This window comes from Fusarium musae, chromosome 2, assembly GCF_019915245.1.
Source record: "Fusarium musae strain F31 chromosome 2, whole genome shotgun sequence".
In the NCBI taxonomy this organism is placed as follows: Eukaryota; Fungi; Ascomycota; class Sordariomycetes; order Hypocreales; family Nectriaceae; genus Fusarium; species Fusarium musae.
The window spans coordinates 1,572,110-1,595,867 of record NC_058388.1 but is presented as its reverse complement, the minus strand read 5'-3'; the positions used below and the strand labels follow the sequence as shown (position 1 = coordinate 1,595,867).

Here is a 23,758-nt window from a genome sequence, read left to right as displayed (position 1 = left end):
AGACGATTGCGACTTGATGTAACAAAACCCAACAAAACCAAACAGAAAACAATAGAGGCAAAGGCGGTTTGATGCTTTGCTAGAAAAGAAAGGAAGAGAAATTGACAGCAATGATGTTTGTACTATGCAAATGTATGTCTAATCTATCATTAAATAAGTATGCCACTACGCCTAGATCTTAGATCCAGGAGGCAAGGCCTGCCAAACCTTTCTGGTGTCTGCAATTGACTCCTTGACAACACCAATTAGTCCCTTGAAAGCAGGATGTTGCGAATCTCCCACGCATTCGTACATCCAGCTCTCGCTCGACGTGACCGTGATTCCGGGCTCGGCACGCAATCGATCGAGGGCAATGTCGACTTCGCGAGGATTACAGCTCGATACTCCATCGGCAATGACATATACCTTATGTCCTGCGTCGCGCAAATCGAGGGCTGTCTGGGTAATGCAGATATGAGACTCAATGCCGACAAGAGCGATTTCTGAGCTGTGAGGTAGATCGACGGTGATGGAGGGAATGGACATGGAGAAGCGTGTCTTGTCGTGTGGTGACGAGGGGAGGAGCTGTGCTAGAGCTGAAACTGTGGGACCAAGCTTTGCTGAGGTTTGGGTCGTGGTTACGACGGGAACGGAGAGAGTGTTTGCGAACTTGAGGAGCTTTTGAGTGGTGAGGACGCTGAGGTTGATTAGCTGAGTGGCGTCAAATGAACTGGGGGCTGCCATACATGCTATCGAATTCGTGAATGACATGGCGGAATTTTTCTTGAATATCGCAAACGCTATACCACACCACTCTTTGATTAGGCGTTTCTGTCAGATCGAAAGTAATGATATACATACAAGATTCTTGGGTTCTCTGACCGCCACAAGTCAGCATCTCTATCAGATCTTAGCAATAGGTAGGATGGACACTTACTGAACCGCAGCTCGTTTTGCGCAGGTGAAGACATGGCGCGAATCTGGTGTAACGAAGAGCCAGGAGTAGGACGAGATACGGCAGTGCCTTCTAGAGATGTACTGGCCAATCTCAATGTTGCCGAATTACCGATACTTGCTGCCGCAGCCCGCGAACCTATAGCCAACCGAGATAACCCACGTCGAGAAATGACAGTCGAGAGAACTTGCATGCCGAGATCGTAAGGCTAAGATCGAGGGAGGACTCGTCAAACCAAGAGAATGAATGGCATAGAGGAACGTACAGATTAAGTAAGTTCCAGACTATGGTGGTTCAGACCTCAATTCCGAGAAAAATAAAATAAAATAAAACCGGGATCTGAGACATTTGGAGGTGGTTGAGTTCGAAGAAGGTGACTGAGGCGAGGGACCTGCGGGATAGAAGTTAGCCTCAGCGCGGGGGAACGGCAGTGGAAAGTGGGGGTGATCGACGGGCTGTCGTTGCATTAGGTAGGTAGGTTCATTCGCAGTTTGACCCGCTGTACCCACCTCAGGCCTCAAATACCATGGAGAGTCAGTCACTGACGATAATGTCAATTGTCTCTTATCATATCCATTGCATTCACAATTTGGTGCTGGGCAATAAATGACTTGTCTGAATAATCGACTCAAGCTACTAAATATCTCTAAAGTGAAGTAATTCTGTCCACAGCCTAGTCTAAACAATCAAAGCTTGCCCCTGTTCTATAGAGAATTATTACTGCTGCATCAGATTATGTACTCCCCGAACGCCAGTATATGCAACCATCTATCGCCTACCAATGCCTTTCCCCCAACCTAACTACCTGTTCAGAGAAACCATCTTTCTCCTAAGCGTTGACTTCAGCAAACCATGTTCGCAAGAGACCAGCCAGGGCGCTTGGTAGCTCTTCAAGATGATGGACGATTAGGTAGTACTGGAATGGGAACGTGTCCAAGTATCTTTCGATGACGACTTTGCTTTCTCCGCCGTCCCGAACAAACTTGGCCTCCTTCAGCTCAAGTACGCTGTCGCCCTTCTTCTTGCCCGTATCATCCATGATGATAAACACAATCATGATGCGTTCCTCCATCGCTTCCCGCAGCATTCGCCGGATGCCCTCGTGGGCTGATGAAGGCGTAAGGCCGTCAGAGAGAATCAGTGCCAGCTGCCAGAGATCCGAGTTGCTGCTGCCCTGTTGCCGTGCAAGTCTGAACGTTTCAATGGTCCGTTGGATGAGAAGTGCAATATCGGTACGATCTTGAGAAAAGTTAAACTTCTGCAACACCTTGGCCCCAGCATCTGCAGCAAAAGGCTCGGTTAAGCCATGGGCTGTGAAAACGTCACTTCCAAAGCCCATGACGCCAACCTGGCCAGCTTCCAGCATGGTAAGAGATCGCGATACCATGACGAGAGACTCCATGGCCAGAGTGCCTGATGATGTTTCACCCATACTCTTACTATCATCCACACAAAGCAGTATCTGGTAGGTACGTTTGGTCGGGATGCTGCGTCGCATCCAGATTTTGTCCCGCTTATAGCTCGATGCAATGTAAGGGATGATGCGTTTGATGTTGAGTCGTTTTCCGGTACGGAAAGCTCCCGAGAGTTTGGTCGATTGTGAAGGTGTAAGGATAAGTCGGAGTTGGGATGTCAAAGCCAGAGAGAGTGAATGTGTTTTGGTCTGGAATTCAGTCCACTGTTGCATCGACTCGCCGAAATCTCGGAGTGGCCTTTCTTCATCCGAGATGTGAGTTGAAGAGAGCTGAGTCGATGTCTCCTGAATCTCGACCTCATCTTCTTGTTCATCCAATTGCGCCTCCTGATCTGAAGGACTGAACTCACGGTCATAGTTGCCTTGGCGGGTCTTGACCCCTGAGCGCGTTTCGTCCTGATCATTATTTGCATCTTGCTTACTGGCATCCGGCGCCTCTCCTGGATCAGCTGTGTCCATCTTATCTGGATTTTGCTCGGTCTCTTCTGTATCATCATCCACAAGGCGGCTTGTAGGATCTTGCCTCTCTTCATCGATAGCCATCGACTCGTCGATGGGCTGTACTTGCTCATCATCCGCAGTTCCCATGGCCTGAGTGTCTGTAGCAGTCTCATCGTCCTGTAAGTGCTGGAATTCCTTACGGCCTTGATCGGCGCTCGGGTCTTGTGGGGCGTTTTGTTCATTGGTGTCTGAAGGCTCAGCGTCCTTGATGTCTTCCTGCTGTCGATGCCAGCGTTCAAGTGCATCGCCGAGCTTCTTGAAAGGATCACTGCGTGCCGAATCCGCCTTTTCCTGTTCCTGTTCTGCCCTGTCCATAATCTCCTTTGACTGCGAAGTTGATCCCTTGTTCCCTGCGCTTGTGTCCTGATCCGCAGCTCCCTCTCCCATCTCGCCATCCTCCTGCTGGGCAGCGTTGCTTTGGAAGTTATCATCGATATCCATTGAATCAGCATTCTGATCCTGGCCAGAACTCTTGACATCGCTTGGTGCAGCGTTGTCGGTATCAGCGGTAGCGTTATCTTGAGGCGATTGATTCTCATCTGTAGCATCCTCCTGATCCCTGTCCTTTTCGTCTTCCTCAGGCTTGGCCTCTTCATCGACTTCATCCTTGCCACCGGCCTTTTCTTCTGGCATCTCTTCGTCTTCCTGGATTTCGGCCTCTTCTCCAGCCTCTTCTTGAAGCTGGGCTTGGGCCGCAGCGTCATCTGATCCATCTTCCTCCTCGTTATTCATCTCCTGGTCCTCTCCCTCCCTGTTCTCTTCTTCAATATCTGAAAGACCATCCAAGTCATCGCTATCTGACGCTGACTCATGATCGTCATCGAGATCCAACTCCATATCATCAGGAAGCGCCAGTGTATCATTCTCTTGGGCAGTTTGATCTTGCTTGTTCATTTCCTCCTGGGCTTTGACTTCTTCTTCTTCGGCACCAGCTTCCTCTTCCTCTGCGTCTTGTTCACCAGAGTCGTCAACATCTGGCTGCTCCTCACTCTCTTGTTTCTTCGCATCTTCATCTGCTGCCATTTGCTCGTCATCCTTCTTCTGGCCCTTGGCCTTCTCACCCTGCTGGTCTTTATCGGCCTTTTCTTCGTCCTCTCCATCCCACATCTTCTCGTCAACGGCAGTGGGATCTAGGTCATCGACCTCTCCAGCTTCTTCATCCATATCGTTCTCCTCCTCCTCTTCGTCTCCATTCTTCGACCCCGTATCATCATCATCGGCCCCATCGACACTGCCCATGTCTCCTTCAAGCTCTTCATCAGCCATATCCACCGCATCTTTTTCGTCTTCCATTTCACCATTCTCCTCCTTGTTGGCTTCTTGGGCAAGCTCGGACAAGTCCTCATCAGGCTGGATGTCCTTGCTGATGTCTTCGGCCCCTTCACCGTCACCAAGACCAGTTCCAGACTCGACTTTACCAGATTCGCCAGAAGTTTCATCAGACTTTTCTTGTGGTGTACAAAACCCTTGAGAGGAAATTTGAGTGAACGTCTTGGTCATGTTATAGGACATATGTGCTATGGCACTGTGGATGTCGACAACCTGCATCAAGGTCTGCTGAGCGAAATGAATATACTCATTCAGGACAGGATATGCGATCGTCATGAGACTCATCGCCGCTTGGCTGAGATTCGGTTCTTCGAGATGAATATGCTTCAACATCTTGATACAGCTGGCCACGCTCCTTTCAATCTCGGCAGTACGAAGCTTTGTAAAGAGATTTACGAAACTGTTGGCGTGACCGATGAGCCAGGCAGGTTCGTCCTCTCTATAATCAGCTCCCTTTGCGGCTTTCTTCACGCTCTCAATTGCGACCAGGATTTTGTCGCAAAGTGTCGAGATAGAATTTGCAAAAGTGGCGATTTCCATGTCATCAGATGTAAGGCTTGGCGCGGCTTCTCTTGTAATCTTGGTCCAGCCAACAATCTGAAGTAGAATGAAGGAGAGTTCCGGCTGTTCGCTATTCAATTCTTCGAGGTCGGCGCGGAAACTAGCCAATTCACTCGACAAATTTGCCTCAGCATGAGCAGCTGCTTCGGAAGACACACCATCTGGAAGCTGGCCGAACCCAGCATTCAGAGCATGGAGAGATTCGAATCGCCCATGCCACGACTTCAGCTGTTCTATCGCCGCCGTGTGCTTCATTCCCCCCAACTTCCCATGGATTTCAATCAAACGAATGGCATGCTGGAGAATCTGAACAAGCCAAGGGAGAAGACGTTTCCAGTCAGAGACTGCTGTCTTACGGATGAGCAATCCATGCTCATGGGAAAGTCCAAGGCGGCTGAATTGTTTTATGGATTGTTCGAGAAGGGATAAGGAGGAGGCACCAGATGTGATGGAATATCTCTGAGTCAGTAAAAGGTTGAGCATTCCTTCAACAAATCCAGCACTTCTCGCAACCTCGGCACTGGTAAGATCCTCAGAATGGTCTCGAGAAGCAGCCCTGACCTTGGGGATTAGATCGAGAATCTTGTGCAAGTGATAGTCCATGGCTTCAGTAGAATTGTCCGAAGGAAGTTGCACAGGCTGTATTGACGACAGCACAACTGATAGTGATGCTTGCTCCGCAAGCTTGTCCTGTCCTAGGTTGTGCTTGAAACCCATTTGCCGAAGATCGCGTAAGGTATCTGCAAACAGTTTCCTCTTTCTTGTCTTCAGATGCTTGACTTGGTCCTTGTTCTCATCGGTCAAAAACGGCGGTGTCTCTTTGCGAAGTTCCGCCATTGAGTCGCTCAGGCTAGAGACGTAGTCATCAACAATTTGAGGTACCTGACTTGTCATCTCTGGATTGTCTGAGATCTTTCGCATGACAGAGACAGTTTTAGAGACGTTAGCAAGGCGCTTGTGGCCATCGGTCCACCCCGGCAGCGCGTTGTTAAGCTTAGAAAACACGTCCGCAGGAACATCCATAATAGGAGACTTATCTCCTACATAATTTGCGTGGTGGACGTTTTGATCAGGTAAACCTTGTTCAATAATTTGTTTTGCTTCCTGACCAAGAACACCGCGGAACTTTCTGATAATTCGGAAAAGTTTCTGGTGAGACTTGCGAGCACTTTCCCGGAGTGCATTGATATTTGTGTCTTTCCAGCTAGCCATTAGCAGTACGTCCTTCATCTTCTTCTCGATGGGAAGGCGTCCTTTGCAGATAGTTTCATCCATAATCTTCTCATAGCGTGAATAGTACTGGATGAAGTTGGACAACGCATGCAGAATAAGTTGAAGTACTGGGTAATCTTCAGTCAATAGCTTGAGATGGCTCTGAAGCTGACGCAGCAATGCCAACCGAGCTCCATATTGCCCAATTATTGCTGTCGAGAAGTACATCTCCAGACTTGAGATGAGAGAAGAAGCGTATTCCTCCAACTCGTCGGTAACCTCGACCAAAGACAGAGGCACAGCGATAACAACTTGATAAGCAACGAACCACCAAGAGTAGGCATCATCTTGACACTTCTTCTGTTCCATATCAAAGAGATTGGCCCAAGTTGAGAGTTCCAATCGCCGCCAGCGGATGACCGTATCCGTAAGCAGGTTATGAAGAGTAAGAACACCATATATTTTACTAGCCCAGCCGCCGAATTGCCATTCGTATACATGGCTGTGGAGGTGTTCAACCTTGGGAAGAATCTTAGCCAAAGGTTCAGTATGAACAAGTTCGAGGACCTGTTCGCAAGCATGAATGACATCAGCTAAGGGCTGCATATGTCCGATTTCGTCGACCATTTGCAGCTCCCGGAACCGAGACTTTATTTTGTGCATGAGGACAACGAGCTGACGGGCTTCAGGAACATTGGCATCTGTGTAGAAGTTGTAGGATTTGTCCACAGTGGATGATACGAGAGAATCAAGTTTGTCATTCAGGAAAAACATGGTTCCGGCCAACATCTTGCTTGTCAGGCTACGATCAATGTTCTTGTGATCGATGGTTTCTGAAGTAATCCTGTCTCCCACGGATTTGCAGGCGTCCTTTAAAGCCGTAGTAAATTGCGGCGGGTTGAGGAAAAGGCTCTTGTGAATTTCAGCCACTCGAAGCGACTGATCCCGGACTTCGTCCGGCTTCTTGTTGGTTGGGACATCTGCGGCTTCGTCTTCGTCGAAAGTCGGGAACAGCTCATTGAACTCCTCAGCATCAACTTGCTCCTCATCTTCCAAAGAACCTCGAAAGCGATACAGGCTCCCCTTGGCGGTTTGTTCTTTGCGGTCAGCTTCGAGTCGCTTGGTCCATTCGTCAAACAAATTGTGGAAACTTCTGAACACCATCTCGCGGGCTTGTTGTTGAATATTGCCGATGCCTTCAATGCTAGCAACCACTGACATGTAGTTGAGAAACTCAAATGTTCTGGACGAAAATTGCCCATCCAGTTGATTCCACATACTACCACCAAGGAAAGGAGTAACCTCGAGAAGCTGGTAAGAAGCAGGTGCCAGGTTACGGGCTGAAGCAGCGTCACAAAGGGAGAGCCCTATCATGAGGCAACGAAGCAGGTTCGACGTAGGCCGAGTCATGTCTTGATATGCCTCAAACCGAGAAGAAAGTCGATCCAAGAGTCTTAGAACGTTTTCCTTGACAAGCTGCAACTCCTCGGTTGCTCGGGCCGGATCTATGTCGAGAATCTGAAGTGCCGCGGACAATGTAGGACCTGTGACTGCTTTTAAAACGTTTGAGAATTCAGCGTGGATGCGGTTGAGCTCTGATTGATCTGGTCTGTAGATAGCGCGGACCTCTTCAGGAAGAGGGCCCAAGACAGCAGACTCTGCTTCAAGCAATCGAATGCGTTCATTCGTGTCTTGTCCAGTAAAATGCTTCTCAAATGTCCTCAGCGAGTCTGCTTCCACATTGAGAGCAGTATGCATCTCTTGAAGGAATTCGCGCTCCATCTTGGGTCGACTTTGCGGATCAAAAACGCGATCCGGAACGTACAGCTTGACGGCTCCGATGCTGAAATGAATCCATGCAAAAGCTGAGAGTTGGGCCTCTCGTTGAATATCGTATTGTAGAGTTGTAAGAGCCTTAAGAGCCGGGATGAGATGCTCGACGACAATTTCGCGGAAGTGTTCTGTCTCGATCCGGGGCGCCAGATCATCGAAAGCACGAGAGCTGCGGGCAAGGTCTTGGGAAGCCAGCTGGGCGGCCTCAATGACAGCATCCTTGAGACTCTGGTTATGGGCGCCGAATACTTCGAGCACAAGCTGAGACAGAACATTGTTGAGCCGTGTCAAGGGGTTTGCCACCACATCCGCACTCAGTTTCATGATTTGTCGTCCAGCGATTGGAAGCTCGGCTTCAAGAAGAGCCAACGAGCCAAGATTGACAGATCCTAGGTTTTGCAGCTTCTTCCAGAAACAAGAAACAAATTTGCCATCCCAAGAGAATTTGTTCTGGTAGACCAGGTTCTCCACCGATTGAAGAAGCGCGGCTTGGAGATTAGAGCTGGCCAACATCATCCCTGCCTGTGTAGGTATATCGGACAACACTTGAAGCTCTGTGTCACCCGAGGGTAGAGATTTGAGCATTGAAACCTGGCGGAGTGCTTCAAACTCGTCCATCATAAAAGGCTTACGTTCAACCTCGTCGACCCCGATCCGACTCTCCAGGGACTGGATTTCAGTAGCAAGGTCCTGTAGGAGGCTGTCGACATTAGGAGCGTCCTCACGAAGAATTCCAGAAGCCTTTTCCAGCGTAGCCATAGCTTTTGTGAGATCGGAAATTGATGCTCCAGCCTTCCATCGCAATGAATCGAATCTTGAGCCTAGTTTCTCGAGTTCTATTGTGCGATCCAGGATCATCTTTGTAGGCAAAGGAGTGGGTCTGAAAATGTGCCAAAGCAACTCCATGCTTAGACCAGTTGATAATTTAAAACCAGCAGTAAAGTCTTTGCCCAGCCGCTCGATTAGCAGAGAGATGAATTCTTTTTCTTGAGACCCAGTCGATGTATCCAAATGTTTCTGAAGGAAGTTTGCACCTTGAGCAAGGTGTGCTTGAAATTTTGCTTCGTCAAAGTCGGATTCAATACCAAGGCGGATGGTCCTCTTGAGATAGCACACGATGCCCCTCAAAACGCGGACTCGCTCCGTCCATTTTTCGAGAGACTCAAATTTAATGCCGAGCCATTCCTTTACCGTGTTGATTACAAACAGCGAGAAGGAAGCCAGCTTGACGGTGGCATCTTTGGACACGGCAGCGACGCGGTCACTTATCAGTGATCTTTGGAGTCGGTTGAGAGCAGTCAACTTGTTGACCTGAGCCTGACATCGCTGGTCCTCAATTGAATTCTGCAGACGATTGAGTTCATGATAAAACCCCAAGCATGCACCAAGCCATCGTGCTTGGTCTGGTGCAGATAAAAGCTGGGAGATAGGGAAGTTGTTAAGAGGATGCAATGGTTGCGCAGGTTTGAGTCCCTCAGGGATGGGTAAAGAGCTATATAAATGAGAAATCCCATTGACACCATCAGCCCCATTACTCGAATTCAGGAATCCGAGCAATTCGGTCACTGCAAAGCTTAATGCCCTGCTGTGAGTGTCATGGTTAGATAGAGTGCCCGTAAACTGAGGCAGAAGAGGCAAATCAGCAATCGAGAGTGTCTCGAGAGCCCGCTCGATGACCTCAACAGATCCCCCAGTGTTGAGAACAGTATGGGAAATCTGGTGGGAAGTGTTGTATCTTTGAAGGCTACTCTCCACACTCACAACACGGTGGTAAGATCGGTCAAGGGATGGTGGTGGTGTGTGAATGTGAATTTCGACAGCGCGGTTTCTCATCGCACGAGAGAGCTCGCCGTAGCGTGGGTCCATCGTCAAAAAGATCCTGAAGTCTGGATGAGGGCGTACGACTCTTGGCTCTCCACCAGGACCGCAATGCTCATTGATACTCAGAAATCCATTCGGTTCAAGGAGAGAATTCAATCGATCCAGTACTGAGGCGTTACACATGTTCGCGTTGTCAAGAACCAACCATTGACCTAGCTGTAGGGCCTTGACGATAACGCCATCTAACCATTCGAAACGGGGATTCTCTAGCACTAAAGAATGCTGGAGGGGGTTGAGCGCCTTCGATAATACAATTGCCACCTCAGAGTCTGCAGGTACACTGCCAAGTAGGTGTTTTACAGAGGTGGCTATCGGGGGGAGGGAGTCAATGTCGCCAGTAAATCCATCGAGCAAATGAAGTAGATGAAGGGCTTCGATTGGAATATCATCAGGCACGGCCGACAGGATAATATTCTGAAGATCCCGCCGAAGGGCCCGGAGTGCCGCGTTGACCTCCCGGATAGGGTCCGCCTGCTCAAAGCCACCGACAAGATCCATCGTGTCGATGTCAGCGTTCATTGGAAACACCACAAGTGACTTTCCAGCCAAAGCCGCAACATGTTCCAGAAGAACGGTTTTACCATAGCCTGACGGACTGCTCAAGATACAGGGAATATTCTGTTTGACGCAAATCATGATTGACTCAAGCTCAGACAACCGAGGGACAATATCAATATTGGGCAGTCGTTCTGGCTGCGAATGGGGGTGTCTATCAAGCAATGCCAAACCGACTTGTCCAAACAATGGACTGATATCATGATGCAAGCTATGTTGTCTTGGCACAGACCCAGAGATGAGAGTAAAGAGGTCGTTGACCTCCTTACGATCTCGCTCCGTTCTAAAACGCTGTCGCACAATAATATCGAGGAAGTCATCAGCGTAGGCGTTCTGAAGCAGTGGATCAGACGAGTCTAGAAGTCTTAACCAGCGAAGCACATCGCGCAAGTTGAATTCCCAAGGGCTCCCTTGAGTTCCGAATGACTTCTCAACTGCAAGCTTATGATCCAGCTGAGATACAAATTGGATAAGTTGGCTGATCACTGATGGAGAGATCTTGGGGTGGTTGTGTGCTGCGATCAAGTTCAGATCATCGTCCGAGAAGACGTCAGCGTATACAACGATAAAACGATTAACGAAGGAGGCGGGCAATCCTTTTCGACCGCCGCCTTGGTGGTGAGGGTTTTGGGCTGCAAATAGGCGGAAGTCTGGGTGGCGTTTGAATACTTGGTCTAGCTCGGAGATGTAAACTTCACCTCGATGATCGAGGCAGGCGTTCAACCCTTCCAGGACAGACTGAGATGCAAGATTCATTTCATCCAAGAGTACCCATTCACCCTTCTGCATAGCCTGCAGGAAAGGCGCGTCTCTCCAAGCGAAATTACCAGCTTCTGCTCCTTCGACTGGGACGTCTGTACCAAACAGATCCATCAAATCGGTTTGGTCAGACAGATTGATTCTGGTCAATGGCTGCCCACATGCCTGAGAAAGAGCGGCAACCAGAGTCGTCTTTCCTACACCAGGGCTGCCTTCGAGAAGAATTGGTTTCTGCATTTGCAGTGCACGAAGAACTCGCATAGCGTTCAGACGAGTGGTGGGTGCATGAAAAGCGAAACCAGGATCAGCGACGCCTGCGGAAGCACGGGGTATGCTGAAGTGCCCGATTGTCAGAGAACTACCATCCATGGAGAGCTCCGGATGAGTTTCGTAAACACCAGACACATCCTTGCCGATGAGTTCGCTTAGCTTGTCAAGGCACTTCTGGCGCTGTTGACCCAGAGACTTGGGATCTGTGGCTAGAAGAGCAGAAGGGTTTGCACCTATGCTGTCAATAAAGATTGTAGAGGCACCATGGACCAATGAAACAACAGGCTCGTCGGACTGAAAAGTATTAATAAATTGTACCCAGACGAGAATTTCTCTCACGGAGAATGGTGCTGAGGCCATAGATCTGAAGGTATCGCCGAACCAAGCAGCGAATTTGACCACAATTTCAACCAGTTGCTTGGAGTCGCCATGAAGCTTTGTCTTAACAATCTCATAGATATCCTCGGTCTGAGACAAAGCTGGAACCCAGATCTCGGTGAATCGGTTTCGTAGCGCGGGCGACAGTTCCTTCTTTCCGAAGTCGCCGCCAGGATTCATAGTAGCGAAGAACTGAAAGCCATCTGCTCCGACTACAAAAGAGTTGTCAATGCCCTTCTCGGCTAAAAGAAGTGTCCTCGAGGGCTCGAGTACAGAGTTCAGACGCTCCAGTACTGAGTCATCAGCCAAGGAAATTTCATCCAGGAGGAAGAAATGGCCTTCTCGCATGGCCTCAACTAAGCTTCCGTCGGTCCATTCGAACAGAGCCTTGCTTCGCGTCTCATTTGCAGTGATGCGTTCTTTGACCTCCTGAGAAATTTCGCTGGTGACTGAAGGATCCAGTGCTTTGTAACGATCGAGGCGATCTTCTACGGAGCCAGAGACATCCAAACAGAGGCTTTGCAGCACCCACTTCAAATCGGCATCCAAAGCATCGACAATAGCTCCGCGATTACGGACAGGTCTTTGTGAACCAATCAAATCACCCGTCTCAGTATTCTGGTGAGCGTTGACAATATGAAGCTGTTTCTTCAATGCCTCCGCAAGCAATTGAACAACTGTTGTCTTTCCACAGCCTGTCTCACCAACCAGAAGGACGGGCTCATTGTTGCGCAACGCCCGAGAGACAAGGACGTAGAGTCGGCGCATCGCATGCGTCCATATCACGCCTTGACTGTTGGGTTCGCTGGTGAAGTGTTTCAGTTCAGGGGCCACTGTAGCGGAATACAGGTTTTGGGGATTGATCTTCACTTTAAAAACCTTTTCGATGACCTCCTTAACTGCGATACGCTCCTCTTCATTACGGACTCTTTCGGCCAATAGCATAAATCCATGAGCAGCAATCTCCTCGCGGGTATCAGCCTCTCGCAATGCCCAGCGAAACAAATCACGAAGTGTCGCAAAACTGTCCTTCTTCTCGAATAATCGACTGGTTTGGCGAAGCCTGGAGAGTTCCTTATAGACATTGACAATTCTGCGGCAATCCGGAGGAGAGGTGTTGCGGCTTCGTTGCTGGAGGATAAACTCCAGCTCGTCTTCGGGAATATCATCAAAGTGTAATTCCAAGAATCGATTACGGAACGCTCTTGAGAGCACCTTTCTTCCGCCATAAAGACCAGGGGGGTTTTGAGTAGCAAACAAGATGAAGTTCTCGTGGGGTTTGACAATTTCTTGTGTTTCGGGGATCAGAAGTTCTCGGTTGTCGTCCAGAAGACGATTCAGGGCCTCGAGGACATCAGTCGGTGCTAAATTCAGCTCATCGAGTACGATCCAGTGACCTTGGCGCATTGCTTGAACCAGAATGCCTTCTTGGAAACTGAGCTTGCCATCAGAACCCGAAATATAGGTGCCCAGGTATTCTTGAAGATCGGTGTGTTCGTGGTTGTTGATTCGCACGAACTTGTTACCAGTGAAGTTTGCGAGGTACTCGATCATACTCGTCTTTCCGGCAGAAGTAGGGCCTTGAATCAGTATGGGGAAACGTCTTGTAGAAGTGGCTCGGACAAGGTTCAGAAGATTGCGTTCAACGTAAGGGGTAATGATATAGTCTTCCCGCTCAATAGGAGTTTCGCTGCCCTGGAACAGCCAGTACTGTCTGTCTCTGTTCTTATTCTTGAAACGAACATATTGCTTTCCGTCATTTGGGTGTTTCGGGGCCTGTGAAAGTAAAGACTGAGGGTTTCCATGCTTCTCGAAAAGGTGGTGCGATATTAGGGGAACAAGCATCTTTTCGGACTCTCGGTCAAGGAGAGTAAGGAAGCCCATTGAAAACCCCTCATACAAAGCCCTTCTAACACCATAGTAGGGAGCGATAGTGTTCACATAGCTGAGCACTCGTGTGAGGGTCCGAAGACTGAAATGAGGTACTTCGTTCGCGCCATCGACTAATCGTTTTTCCTCGGCCAGTCGCTTGGTGTTGATATATAGACGGGCAATATCATCTGCCGCTTGATCATTCTTGCTGTTGCTACTTCCCAGATATGTCTTGATGATTGTGAGAAGATCCTTCAGGTCTTTATCAGGACTGGAAACATAGACTTCAGTAAATCTGGAGCGAATGCCCACTGGGAGGTCGCGTTTTCCAATATCGGTCGCAGGATTCATCGCACCGAAAATGCGGAAGTTCGGGTGTGCTTCAATTTTCTCAATCTCGCCAGTTTCGGAGAGTAAAATGGATGGTCGTTCAGCAGGTCCAGTCAGGAGATCCGCGATGCTCTCAAGCGTGTCAGGCGATGCGAGATTTATCTCATCAAGAAGAACCCAGTCACCGTTACGCACGGCCTTGACTAAATTTCCCTCCATGAAAGAGAAAGCAAAACTTCCAGAACCTCCAGAGATCTGTACATCAAATTGCTCAAGATTACGAGCAAACATATCCCATCTTGGACGTAGGTCGAGCAGGGTTTGGAGCTTTGACTGGGTTTTTCGACGTTTTGTCGGTTGCTCGTCACCATTTCTGGTCTCTGCTTGTTCAGTATGAACTCTTTCGAGCTCTTTGACGATCTTGTTGAACATTTTGGGAGCTTCCTTCCACAGCTTTGACACCCTTGACCACTGCCCCTTGGCAAAACACTTGCCAACTTGTTCAAGATACTTCTGGTTCTTTGAAGCGGAAATACCTGTTGCCGAGAAAAGATCTTCAAACTCTTCCTTCAGAGGCATCGCCAAGGTCCGTGTATTGACTGGCTTGAAGCCACCCAGAAGATCACCGACTTCACTCTGCTGGGACAAGTTGACAGCAATAAGCTTATGGCCCAAAGACTCGGCCAATTGCTGTACTACAGTTGTTTTGCCGATACCAGTTTCTCCGACAAGGAGGACAGGTTCATTGAGCTTGACAGCTACAGCAATCTGTTCCAACAGCTTCTTGGCGTGCGCTGTACTAGCGAAGGGTCGTTTGGATTTCTGAATTCGGTTCGATTGCTTCTTCTTCCGTAACACAGCACGTCCAATGCTGAACTGGTTATCACTCTCGTTCAGATTGGGTATGTGTGTAGTGAAGTAGTGCTCTGCTAATTCCTTGGGTAATTGCATCTCCTCAGCAATCGCAACAATGAGCTGCCTGCCAATTTCAGGATCGGGGCAGCTTCCAACAAAGCAATCAACAGCTTCCAAGAACATCTGATCGCTCGTTGTCTTAGTGATTGGCTCTTCTCCCGTCTTTGATCCAGCAGCGACCAAGCATTCGTGCAACCTTCGGCACCATTTGAGCAGATCTCGCAATGTCACTTGACGGTCCATAATATTTCGGCCTCGAGCTAAAGCGCCAGGCGTGGAGCCAAGGCGACACAAACGAGCATACACTGCCAGAATGCTAGGGATGAACTTTCGCAAGATGGGGTAAGTCTGGCCCACAACATCCTCGAGTTCAGAGGCTGCGAGGGCTTGTGTACTCAGACTTTGCCAGAAACGAATGCCAACCAGACTTGGCAGATTCTCTCGGCCATTCATCCCCCTAGACGTTCGCACAGTTGCAAAAAGTCGGAAAGTGCTGGCTGCTCGTATTCTTTCGCCTCGGCTTGGGATGAGTAGTTCCTTTCTTTCGATCAGGGGTAGCAGCGTGCTCAAGACCTCAGTCGGTGCCCTATCAAGGTCTTCCACCAATACCCATCGGCCTTCTTTCACGGCTGTTGTCAGCACACCGGGCCTCCATTGAAAGCTGCCGGGCTTCGAATCAGTCGAGTATAGTCCAATAAGCATTTTCGCGTCCGTTTGTTCATTAAGGTGCAATGTGACCATGTTAGAATACATGCCGAGTTGCTTGGCGACTTCGTGAACAAGGGCCGTCTTTCCAACGCCAGGAAGGCCATATAACATGACTGGATCAGATTCGCGGAGCATAGTCGCCAATCGCTCCAGATTTGAGACGGTTGTGGGGGTAAGGACAAGGCTGGAGGGTTCCCCGGTTGGACCTAGGGGTCTGGGCAGAATAACGTTGCCATAACACACAACGTAGGGAGTGAGGGTCTGCGTGAGCGGAGAATCATCTGTTGCGGCTTCGTGAGCGGCCTGCACTTCTTCGCGCAGGGCCAGAAAAGACTTCACTCGAGACTGCTCGTACAGCGAAAGGAATCCATAATCGATCGATCGACCGTCGAAGTCTGCGAGTATGGCCTCACTCTTGCCAATATGTTCCTGGATAAGAGATTCAAGCTTCCAGTCGGAACCATGGAGGAGTTGGATAAAAATTCGAGTCGCAAGATAACGCACAGCTCTGCTCTCATGCTTAAACAAGGTCTGCATCAAGGCAGCGGATGTCAATGGGCCAAAATTGCGAGAATCGAAACTGATTAACCTCCAAACGACAAGGAGGCTCTGTAAGAGGATCTCTCCATCCTGTTCCATGGCATTTTGGTCTAACCGTAAGGGTGGGAGTCGGAGAGAAGGTGAGTTCGTTGTTTGTTCGGGAGTAGAGGAGGCGTATTCAATAAATGTTGAAAGGTAAGGAGCAAAGGGTAGAATTCGAGCTAACGCTGAGTATATTCGTATGCGCTGTTGTTCATTTCCGGGGTTGAGGATCCATCGAGCACAAACGTCTGGGAAAAGATGCTCGAAATGCGCAAAGATACGCTCTGTAAGTGGCGGGCAAAGAGCCGCCTCTGCAACAGCATCTAGCAGTTTCGTCGAGGACTGGTCTTGAATAATGGCCAGTATTTCTGCTGGCAGATGTTCCAATACAGTCGCATCCGCAAGGAGCGACCTCCTCTGCCGTGAGACATCAATCATTGCCATGATTGTGTTCTCTGTTGACGAAATTTCGGCTGTTGATGGTTTGTGGTGCTTCCAAGCTTAAACCTGAGAGCTGCTCTCTTGAACTTTTTTTTCGTTATCTTATCACTCACGAACAGGTCAGTACGCTAATCTGTTTTAGTTCTTAACCTGTCGTATGTGGATTGAACTTACACTTGATTCAAGAATCAATCCACCTGAACGTCAATTCTTCTTGATATATTTGCAGTAAAAAATGGTAATCTCAGAAGATGTGCATTGCGTCTTTCCGAGATTGCTCGTAATTTATCGACATATAATTCCGTCGATCCTCTCGCCTAGGTACCTATTTCGCCTATATCCTTCCGCGGATGCTAACGTCCTTTGCTTCCCAGGCGGGGTCAATCAATAATAGCATTGCAACAACCACATCATATCGTGTGATCATATATACTTGGCCGCTTATAACATTTACTTCTTCCATGCCCCAACCTATGCAAGTTTCAAAAATGGGCATAGTCGGATGGTATGCTTCAACCCAAGGATGCAATGGTTCGATGTAAGTGAAGGCCCAATTATACACGTGATACAGCCGCTAGCCCGCCAAACCATCGAGACAGCTCGAAAATCTTCAAGACGCTTCCTCAGACGCCCGCCCGCGACGACTCTTTGAATTGAGCAATCCTCAGCCAACCGCAATCACAAAAATGGCCATGTCTTGTCGGTACGCTGCCCAGAGCTGTGCTCGCCACCTCCGATCCGCTCGCGCTACCCGGGCACCCACACAGCTCGTCAAAGTCTCAGCTGCCTCGAGGAGATGGAACTCAACCGATGCCGCTCCCGCCAACCCCAAGATCGAAGCCATTGTCGATCAGATCAGCCAGCTTACTCTCTTGGAGACTGCTGACCTTGTTTTAAGCCTCAAGGTTAGTAAAGATAACCATCCGGCTTCAATTGAACCATGGAGGGTTTATTTTGTCGCTGTATAATTGTTAACTGGAACCTTTCAATAGACCAAGCTCAACATTCCTGATATGCCCATAGGCGGCTTCGCTGCTGCTGCTCCCGCTGCTGCTCCTGCCGCCGCCGAAGAAGCTGAGGAGGCTGCTCCTGCTGCCGCCGAGAAGACGCTCTTCACCCTCAAGTTGCAAGGGTTCGATGCCCCATCCAAAGCCAAGGTCATCAAGGAGATCAAGAACATGCTCGGTCTGAGCTTGGTGGATAGCAAGAAGTTCGTCGAGAGTGCGCCCAAGATGATGAAGGAGAACGTCCCGAAAGAAGATGCTGAGAAGATTATCGCCGCCATGAAGGAGTTGGGCGCCACTGTGGTTATGGAGTAAAATTGTTGGATCTCTGGGACACAACGACTGGCGACTTGGCACGATAGATGGCTGGATTGCATGTGTATAAACATCTGTACTAGTATCTAACAATATGTACCCTTAGAAAGGCCCATTCAGTGGTGGGTTCTTTTTAATTATGATATCATATTGAACAATGTATTGTTCATCTACATGCGACCTGAATTCTCATGGCAGGTCGATCTGAAACTTCGCTACTCTAGCCAGCCATGCCGAAAACAACGGGTATCAATACTTTTCTCTCAATCCCAATGCGAGCCCAGGACCGAACGCCAACCAATATCCATAAAAATGCAAGATGATTCGGTTCCATTTAGTGACGGTTGCCGTTCGCTGCTCCATGATTGTGCTGGCAACTAGACTGTATCTCCATCTCTTTGTGAAAGTCATCCAGCTCTTCGGTGAGCAGACGGTCGTCGTCTTCTCCAAAGTCACTCGTCTCCTCCCACAGTCTGTCCATCTCAGCATTCTCGACTTTGGGGACTGCCCAAATGCTTTCACGCTCACGCTTGTGGCGCTCGCGGTCCTCCTCAATTCGTTGCTCAATTTGACGTTTGTCAAGCTGGTGTGACGTGCTTCGTCGACCTGCTTTAGGTATGGTTTGTGAGGGGGGCATGTCTGTCATCTCGACATCTCCATTTGGTGAAGCTAGGCCTAGGTCTTCGACATTTGTCTCACGTTCTTTGATGACATCTTCGATCTGACTGACTGCTTGCGACTCGAGGTACCCTTTTCCTTGAAGACCCTGCAACACCTGCACCGACATGTGAGCGACAGGTTCTAGAACAAATCTGGGGTTGCGCCACGACGCGGGGATCAACTCACCTTTCGGACCACTTTGACGTTGGCAGCACCTGACCCATCATCCGGGGCAACAGCATCGACGACACGGATAATGTCCCGTTGCATCATCCGAATGTAGTCGGGATGTCCGTCACGTTGCGCCATATCTAGGAAATGCTCGATAAAGTACATTATATTGGCACGTATGTTCATATTGTTCTGCTATCTTGTGTCAATGCCGAGTCCGCTGAGATGAAATGGCCCGACTCACCCGTTCAAGCTGTTCCAGGATGCACGAATGCAAGTCCTCGTCCATATCTCTGAATCTAAGCGCATACTGTGCTGCTTTCTGAGCAGATGAAACCGACGCGTTGAGATGTTGAAGCTGGGAGGTGAAGCGCATTCGCACTTCAAATGGGTCGGCCATGTTGAGAAAGTTGTGAGTTGGTTGTGCAAAGTGGAAATTCTCAAAACGATTTATTATCAGAAGACCGAATAAGTTGAAACACAAACCACGGTTTGAGAGTATCAGAGCCAAGGCAGAGGTAGGGAGAGAGAACAACAGAAAACTTTGGTATAAAGTACCTACCTAGCTATAGCGAGTATGAATTGTTTAGCTGAATTAGGTGGTAGGTGAGAAGCCCGGATAATTTGTCGATGAGGTTGATAGTGGGTCTGCAAGGGGAAAGGAATTGTGCCACGTTGTGGCCGTGCGAAGAAGCGAGTTTGATATGAAACCGGCGGGAATAACCAGGTCTCACCGTTCCCGCAACATTTCTTTTTCTTGTCCAGCTTCATCCCTCCTCCACACGAAAGGAATCGATCCGGCCCGGACAGGCCGAAGGTGTAACGCATCAGTCTAACCATAAGAGGGTTCCGGTGAAGGCTTGTCGCGTGAAAGGGCTTCTGGTGAAGCCCTGAAGCATGCTCAGGGGCGTCAGATTCACGAATTACCTCACTTCACAGGGGTTCACTTACACGGCCCAGGCTAGACTTTGAACTTGTCTGGAAGAAGTCGGAACCCAATGGGAGGGTATTGAATGGTTCCTGTCTCCTGACATGGTGAGACTTTGCCTGTCGGTAATTTGCTTCGTCACTCTTCTCGGTGAATAGCACCCGTTTGGAGAGCTTGTACATAGAAGTATCAACGGGCGTGAGTCGCCAACTTACCCCTTATTTTTGACGTATTCCGTTTTTGCTTCGTCTTGACTGTGTGGCCAGGATGCGCATTGGGCAGCAAAAGCACTTTCCTTTACGTTACCCGGTAAAGTTCAGCCTTTTGCGTGCATTTGCTTCTCAGTAAACTGGTAATAGCATTTGTTTATAAGTAGAATTTTCCCACATAAGTATGCTCTCTTCCTCCATTTCCCCAGTGCTTTTTTTCCCTTCCCTTTTTTAATTATCCTTCTTATTTTCAGTCCCGTTTTCCCCCATTGCTTCCTCCACTTAACCACTCGGGCCCCGTCCTTGACTCAGGTACCAAGCATCTCCTCTATGCCAAAGTTTTCCCCTCCATATAAAACTTTTAAATAACAAGTGGCTTTTCCCTTTCATCAACTGCAAAACATCATGTCTCCCAACACAATGGCTCTCACGCCTTATGGCTCAAACGGCAGTACAGACCTCACCATGGCTGTTCTTGGTTGTGGTAAGTCGAAAGAAATACCCGTCGTACCAGATGCAAATCGTCGTTATTTTGAGGGCGATGCTATAAACTTCTGCGGGTGTTTTTATTATACAGTTCTCATCTGCTAACAAATCCAAGGAACCATGGGAGTTGCTATTCTCAGTGGTATCTTGAACTCACTCGCTGAGATGCAAGGACCAAAGCCCCTCCAGTCCCTCCCCAGATCAGGAACCTCAACTCCTGGCGACGAGGTGCCTGAACGACTACCTTCACGCTTCGTTGCCAGTGTTGCTACTGCTGCAGGCGCTAAACGCGTCAAGGGCGCTCTCTGGGAGCATTCCTCCATTCTCAAGGTTGTCCATAGCGACAACATTGGTGCTGTTCAGCAGGCTGAGGTTGTTCTGCTAACTTGCAAGCCATGGATGGTTAAAGAGATCCTGAGCGAGCCTGGCATTTCAAAAGCTCTGCACGGCAAACTTCTAATCAGCGTTTGTGCTGGTATCACAGTCGAGGACATTGAAATCGCTCTCCACGGCGCTGTCCCTTCCAAGGACCCAGAAGAGGATGGTCGATGCCGCATTGTCCGGGCCATGTGCAATACAGCTGCCGTGATCCGTGAATCGATGACTGTTATCGCTTCTCCTAGTTCTCCCCTCGACCATGCCACCGAGAGCCTCGTTACATGGATCTTCAGGCGCATTGGTGACGTTGTCTACCTTCCCACACGACATATGGATGCCTCGACAGCTCTGTGTGCTTCAGGTCCCGCTTTCTTCGCCCTGGTGCTGGAAGCTGCCATCGATGGCGCTGTTGCTATGGGCATTCCCCGTGCCGATGCTCAGCGCATGGCTACTCAGTCTATGAGGGGCACTGCTGGCCTTGTCCAAAATGGCGAGCATCCTGCTCTTCTTCGGGAGAAGGTTTGCACATCCGGTGGCTGCACTATTGGTGGTGTCTTGATTCTTGAGGAGGGCAGAGTCCGTGGCTCCGTCTCGAGAGCTGTACGTGAGGCCGCTGTTGTGGCCGGTCAGATTGGAAAGGGGGCTGACGGTGTAAATGGCACCAGATTTCCCGGTGCACGCTACGAATGAATGGATCATGGCCACGATGACCGGCCAGGTCTTCCCAGAAAGTCCCGGCAACCATCATATTCATGTTCCCCACCTATCTCAGACCCCGAAGTAGTATCGGACTTCCAATGACTAGAATCAGCCTACGAACCGAAAACAGAGCCTAAAGAGGTCGAGGATTGTTAGACCAAGCCAAAGGCTCCGGGAACTCCTTGCTATAGCAAAGTCTTCCTATGGTATATGACTGACTAATAAGGATACGGTATGGGAAAGAAGACAAAATCCTAGTATGGCCTTCTATCTTGGATTCGATAGGACCCAGCAATTCTCGCTGCAGACCTTTGGGAGTTAATTATTCTCGCCTCGGTAAATATGGCCGGCTTGTTTGTTTGCATGGCGTGGCGTGGCGTGGCATGGTATAGCATAGTCTAGGTTTCACTGCATGTAGGTGTAATGGTTTGATTTATACACAAGATAGTACATTTTCCTTCGTCCATTATTCCCAACGCCCAGCTAATCCGTTCATTCGGTTAAGCGTCAAGAAATTAAAATACATAAACACCTAAGAATCCTCAACGCGAGCTTTCTTGCTACCCGGATCCTGTTCGGTCTCCTCTGCACCTATCTTTCGCTTGCCATTCGCTACTGATTGGCTTTGAGAGTGCTTCGCTGAACGTTCCAAGGCAGCGAGGATACGCGCATACTCTAGTCCAACACCCTGCAGAGTATCATCAAGCTTGTCAACGCGCTCATGAGGTTCGATTTGAGACAGGACATCTTTGTTGTGACGGTACAGTCGCTGTTTAACAATCAAGCTCCAGATCTTGCTCTGGAGCTTGTCGGCCTGTGTAGCTTCTGGCTTGTCTCCATCAATGTCCATTGTCGGCCGTACTGATTTGGGAAGTTGAGACATGAGATGCATTTCTAGGACTCGACCGAACTGGCGAGGTGCAATCTTAGCCTGAAGTCGGATAGTCTCAAGCTTGTCACTGCCAACAATCAGTTTTGGCAGAGTTCCCTTCTTAGGAAGGGTAACGCTCGTATCAAGCCGCAGGTCATTGAAGTCAGGCATCGTGCGGAGGAATTGCAAATCACAGATGTCTCGCAAGTCATCGAAGGCTTCGTTTGGGTCCTCCACAGTGAACTCATACGTCTGTGAAATCTTATGGTAGTGCTCGAAGATGGTCTTGTAGAGTCGTGCTCCGTTACCTTTGCCCTGGAAAGGGGGCAAAATAACGAATTGAGATAGTCTTGTTCGGGAGGGCAACTCGGCGAGGTCCACCTCACCATTTGGCAGCTCCCACTCATCGCTTCGAGGCGACGCTGGGGGCGTGGGCGGTTGGAAATAGTAAAATCGGTAGATGGTTGAGTAGCCTACAAACACATATGAGGTCTTGTCCGCCACCTTTCGCTTCTGGTAAAGGGCAAAGAAAGTCCATCGATCGGCATCAGAGAGATCAAGCTCTGTGGAGACCATCTCAGGATCTTGGCCGATATAAGTGCCGCCTTCGATGAAAAGAGGAACAAATATCTGTAGGCGGCTGTTGAGTTGCTGGATAGCTGGATCGGCGAGGTTTCCACGCCAAATTTCGTACTCGCCATCAGGACTATCGAAGGTCGCATGGAGGGTTCCAGGCGGTACCCAGTTATCGCCAATTAGCTTGGAGCTCTCTTCGAAATCGCTTCCTGTGACAAAGGCGACTAGGTGCTGTTAGTATTGCTTGTTGCGCGCTCAAGGAGGGGAACATACTTTTAGGCAAATGATTGCCTTCTTTAAGAACAGCAGCCACATCAGTAGGCTCAGGGCCTCCATCAAGGTTGAATTTCTTGCTGTAGGATGTCTTCAAGTGCGGTCGCATGTCGTTCGCGCGAAACCGCAGGCTGACCTTAAGATCTTTGTACCCAAAGATCTGTTCTTCCTCGCCAAAAATCGAGTATGTGTGTCGAGGGTTAAATGTAGCCAGATGTTGAAGGCCAGATTCGGAGGGAGACACCAGGCTGATATGAATCGCCTCGTTGGCGTTGGCAAGCCCTTAATAAATGTCAGTATTTGGGAAATCAAGCCGTGGCAGACGCCAGACTTACACTCCTCGATGTTTGCCATTTTTTCTGCTTGCTCTTAACGACAGTGAGAGTAAATCACCGATCAGAAACACAATGCGACCTGGTGCAACGAAGTCCTGAAAAAGATTGAACCCAAGCCGCGATGCGCTCGAGTTGTGAATGGTTGTCGTTGTCTGGGTGAAGGGGTCCACCGAAACGCGACTTTACGCGATTCAATTAAATCCATGCGCCTGAGTGAGCCAGGACGCCAACACCAGTCAGTCTTCGCGCCCAATTTTCCAGGCCAAATTACCCCAAAACTGCGTGTGTGCCTCATAGAGAAAATGACGTAAGGGACAG

The 23,758-nt window shown here is 49.2% G+C and overlaps 6 protein-coding genes across 6 annotated transcripts; 2 read left to right on the top strand and 4 right to left on the bottom strand.

Annotated features, from left to right (window-relative positions):
* Positions 1–171: 171 nt before the first annotated feature.
* On the bottom strand, positions 172–950 carry J7337_002442 (uncharacterized protein; the record flags this gene model as incomplete). Its single annotated transcript, XM_044820171.1, has 2 exons — positions 172–728; positions 917–950. 2 exons carry the CDS (start codon positions 948–950, stop codon positions 172–174), a joined length of 591 nt encoding a protein of 196 aa, XP_044684471.1.
* Positions 951–1,763: 813 nt separating this feature from the next.
* J7337_002441 (uncharacterized protein) lies at positions 1,764–16,538 on the bottom strand (the record flags this gene model as incomplete). The annotated part of the gene is made up of 1 exon (XM_044820170.1): positions 1,764–16,538. One exon carries the CDS (start codon positions 16,536–16,538, stop codon positions 1,764–1,766), a length of 14,775 nt encoding a protein of 4,924 aa, XP_044684470.1.
* Positions 16,539–17,221: 683 nt separating this feature from the next.
* On the top strand, positions 17,222–17,854 carry J7337_002440 (uncharacterized protein; the record flags this gene model as incomplete). Its single annotated transcript, XM_044820169.1, has 2 exons — positions 17,222–17,440; positions 17,528–17,854. The coding sequence occupies 2 exons, from the start codon at positions 17,222–17,224 to the stop codon at positions 17,852–17,854; spliced, it is 546 nt and encodes a 181-aa protein (XP_044684469.1).
* A 334-nt stretch (positions 17,855–18,188) lies between these two features.
* Positions 18,189–19,085, bottom strand: J7337_002439 (uncharacterized protein; the record flags this gene model as incomplete). The annotated part of the gene is made up of 3 exons (XM_044820168.1): positions 18,189–18,629; positions 18,701–18,877; positions 18,930–19,085. The coding sequence occupies 3 exons, from the start codon at positions 19,083–19,085 to the stop codon at positions 18,189–18,191; spliced, it is 774 nt and encodes a 257-aa protein (XP_044684468.1).
* A 1,157-nt stretch (positions 19,086–20,242) lies between these two features.
* P5CR (Pyrroline-5-carboxylate reductase) lies at positions 20,243–21,376 on the top strand (the record flags this gene model as incomplete). The annotated part of the gene is made up of 2 exons (XM_044820167.1): positions 20,243–20,306; positions 20,424–21,376. The coding sequence occupies 2 exons, from the start codon at positions 20,243–20,245 to the stop codon at positions 21,374–21,376; spliced, it is 1,017 nt and encodes a 338-aa protein (XP_044684467.1).
* Positions 21,377–21,917: 541 nt separating this feature from the next.
* On the bottom strand, positions 21,918–23,459 carry HAT1 (histone acetyltransferase 1; the record flags this gene model as incomplete). The annotated part of the gene is made up of 3 exons (XM_044820166.1): positions 21,918–23,056; positions 23,106–23,387; positions 23,441–23,459. The coding sequence occupies 3 exons, from the start codon at positions 23,457–23,459 to the stop codon at positions 21,918–21,920; spliced, it is 1,440 nt and encodes a 479-aa protein (XP_044684466.1).
* Positions 23,460–23,758: the final 299 nt, after the last annotated feature.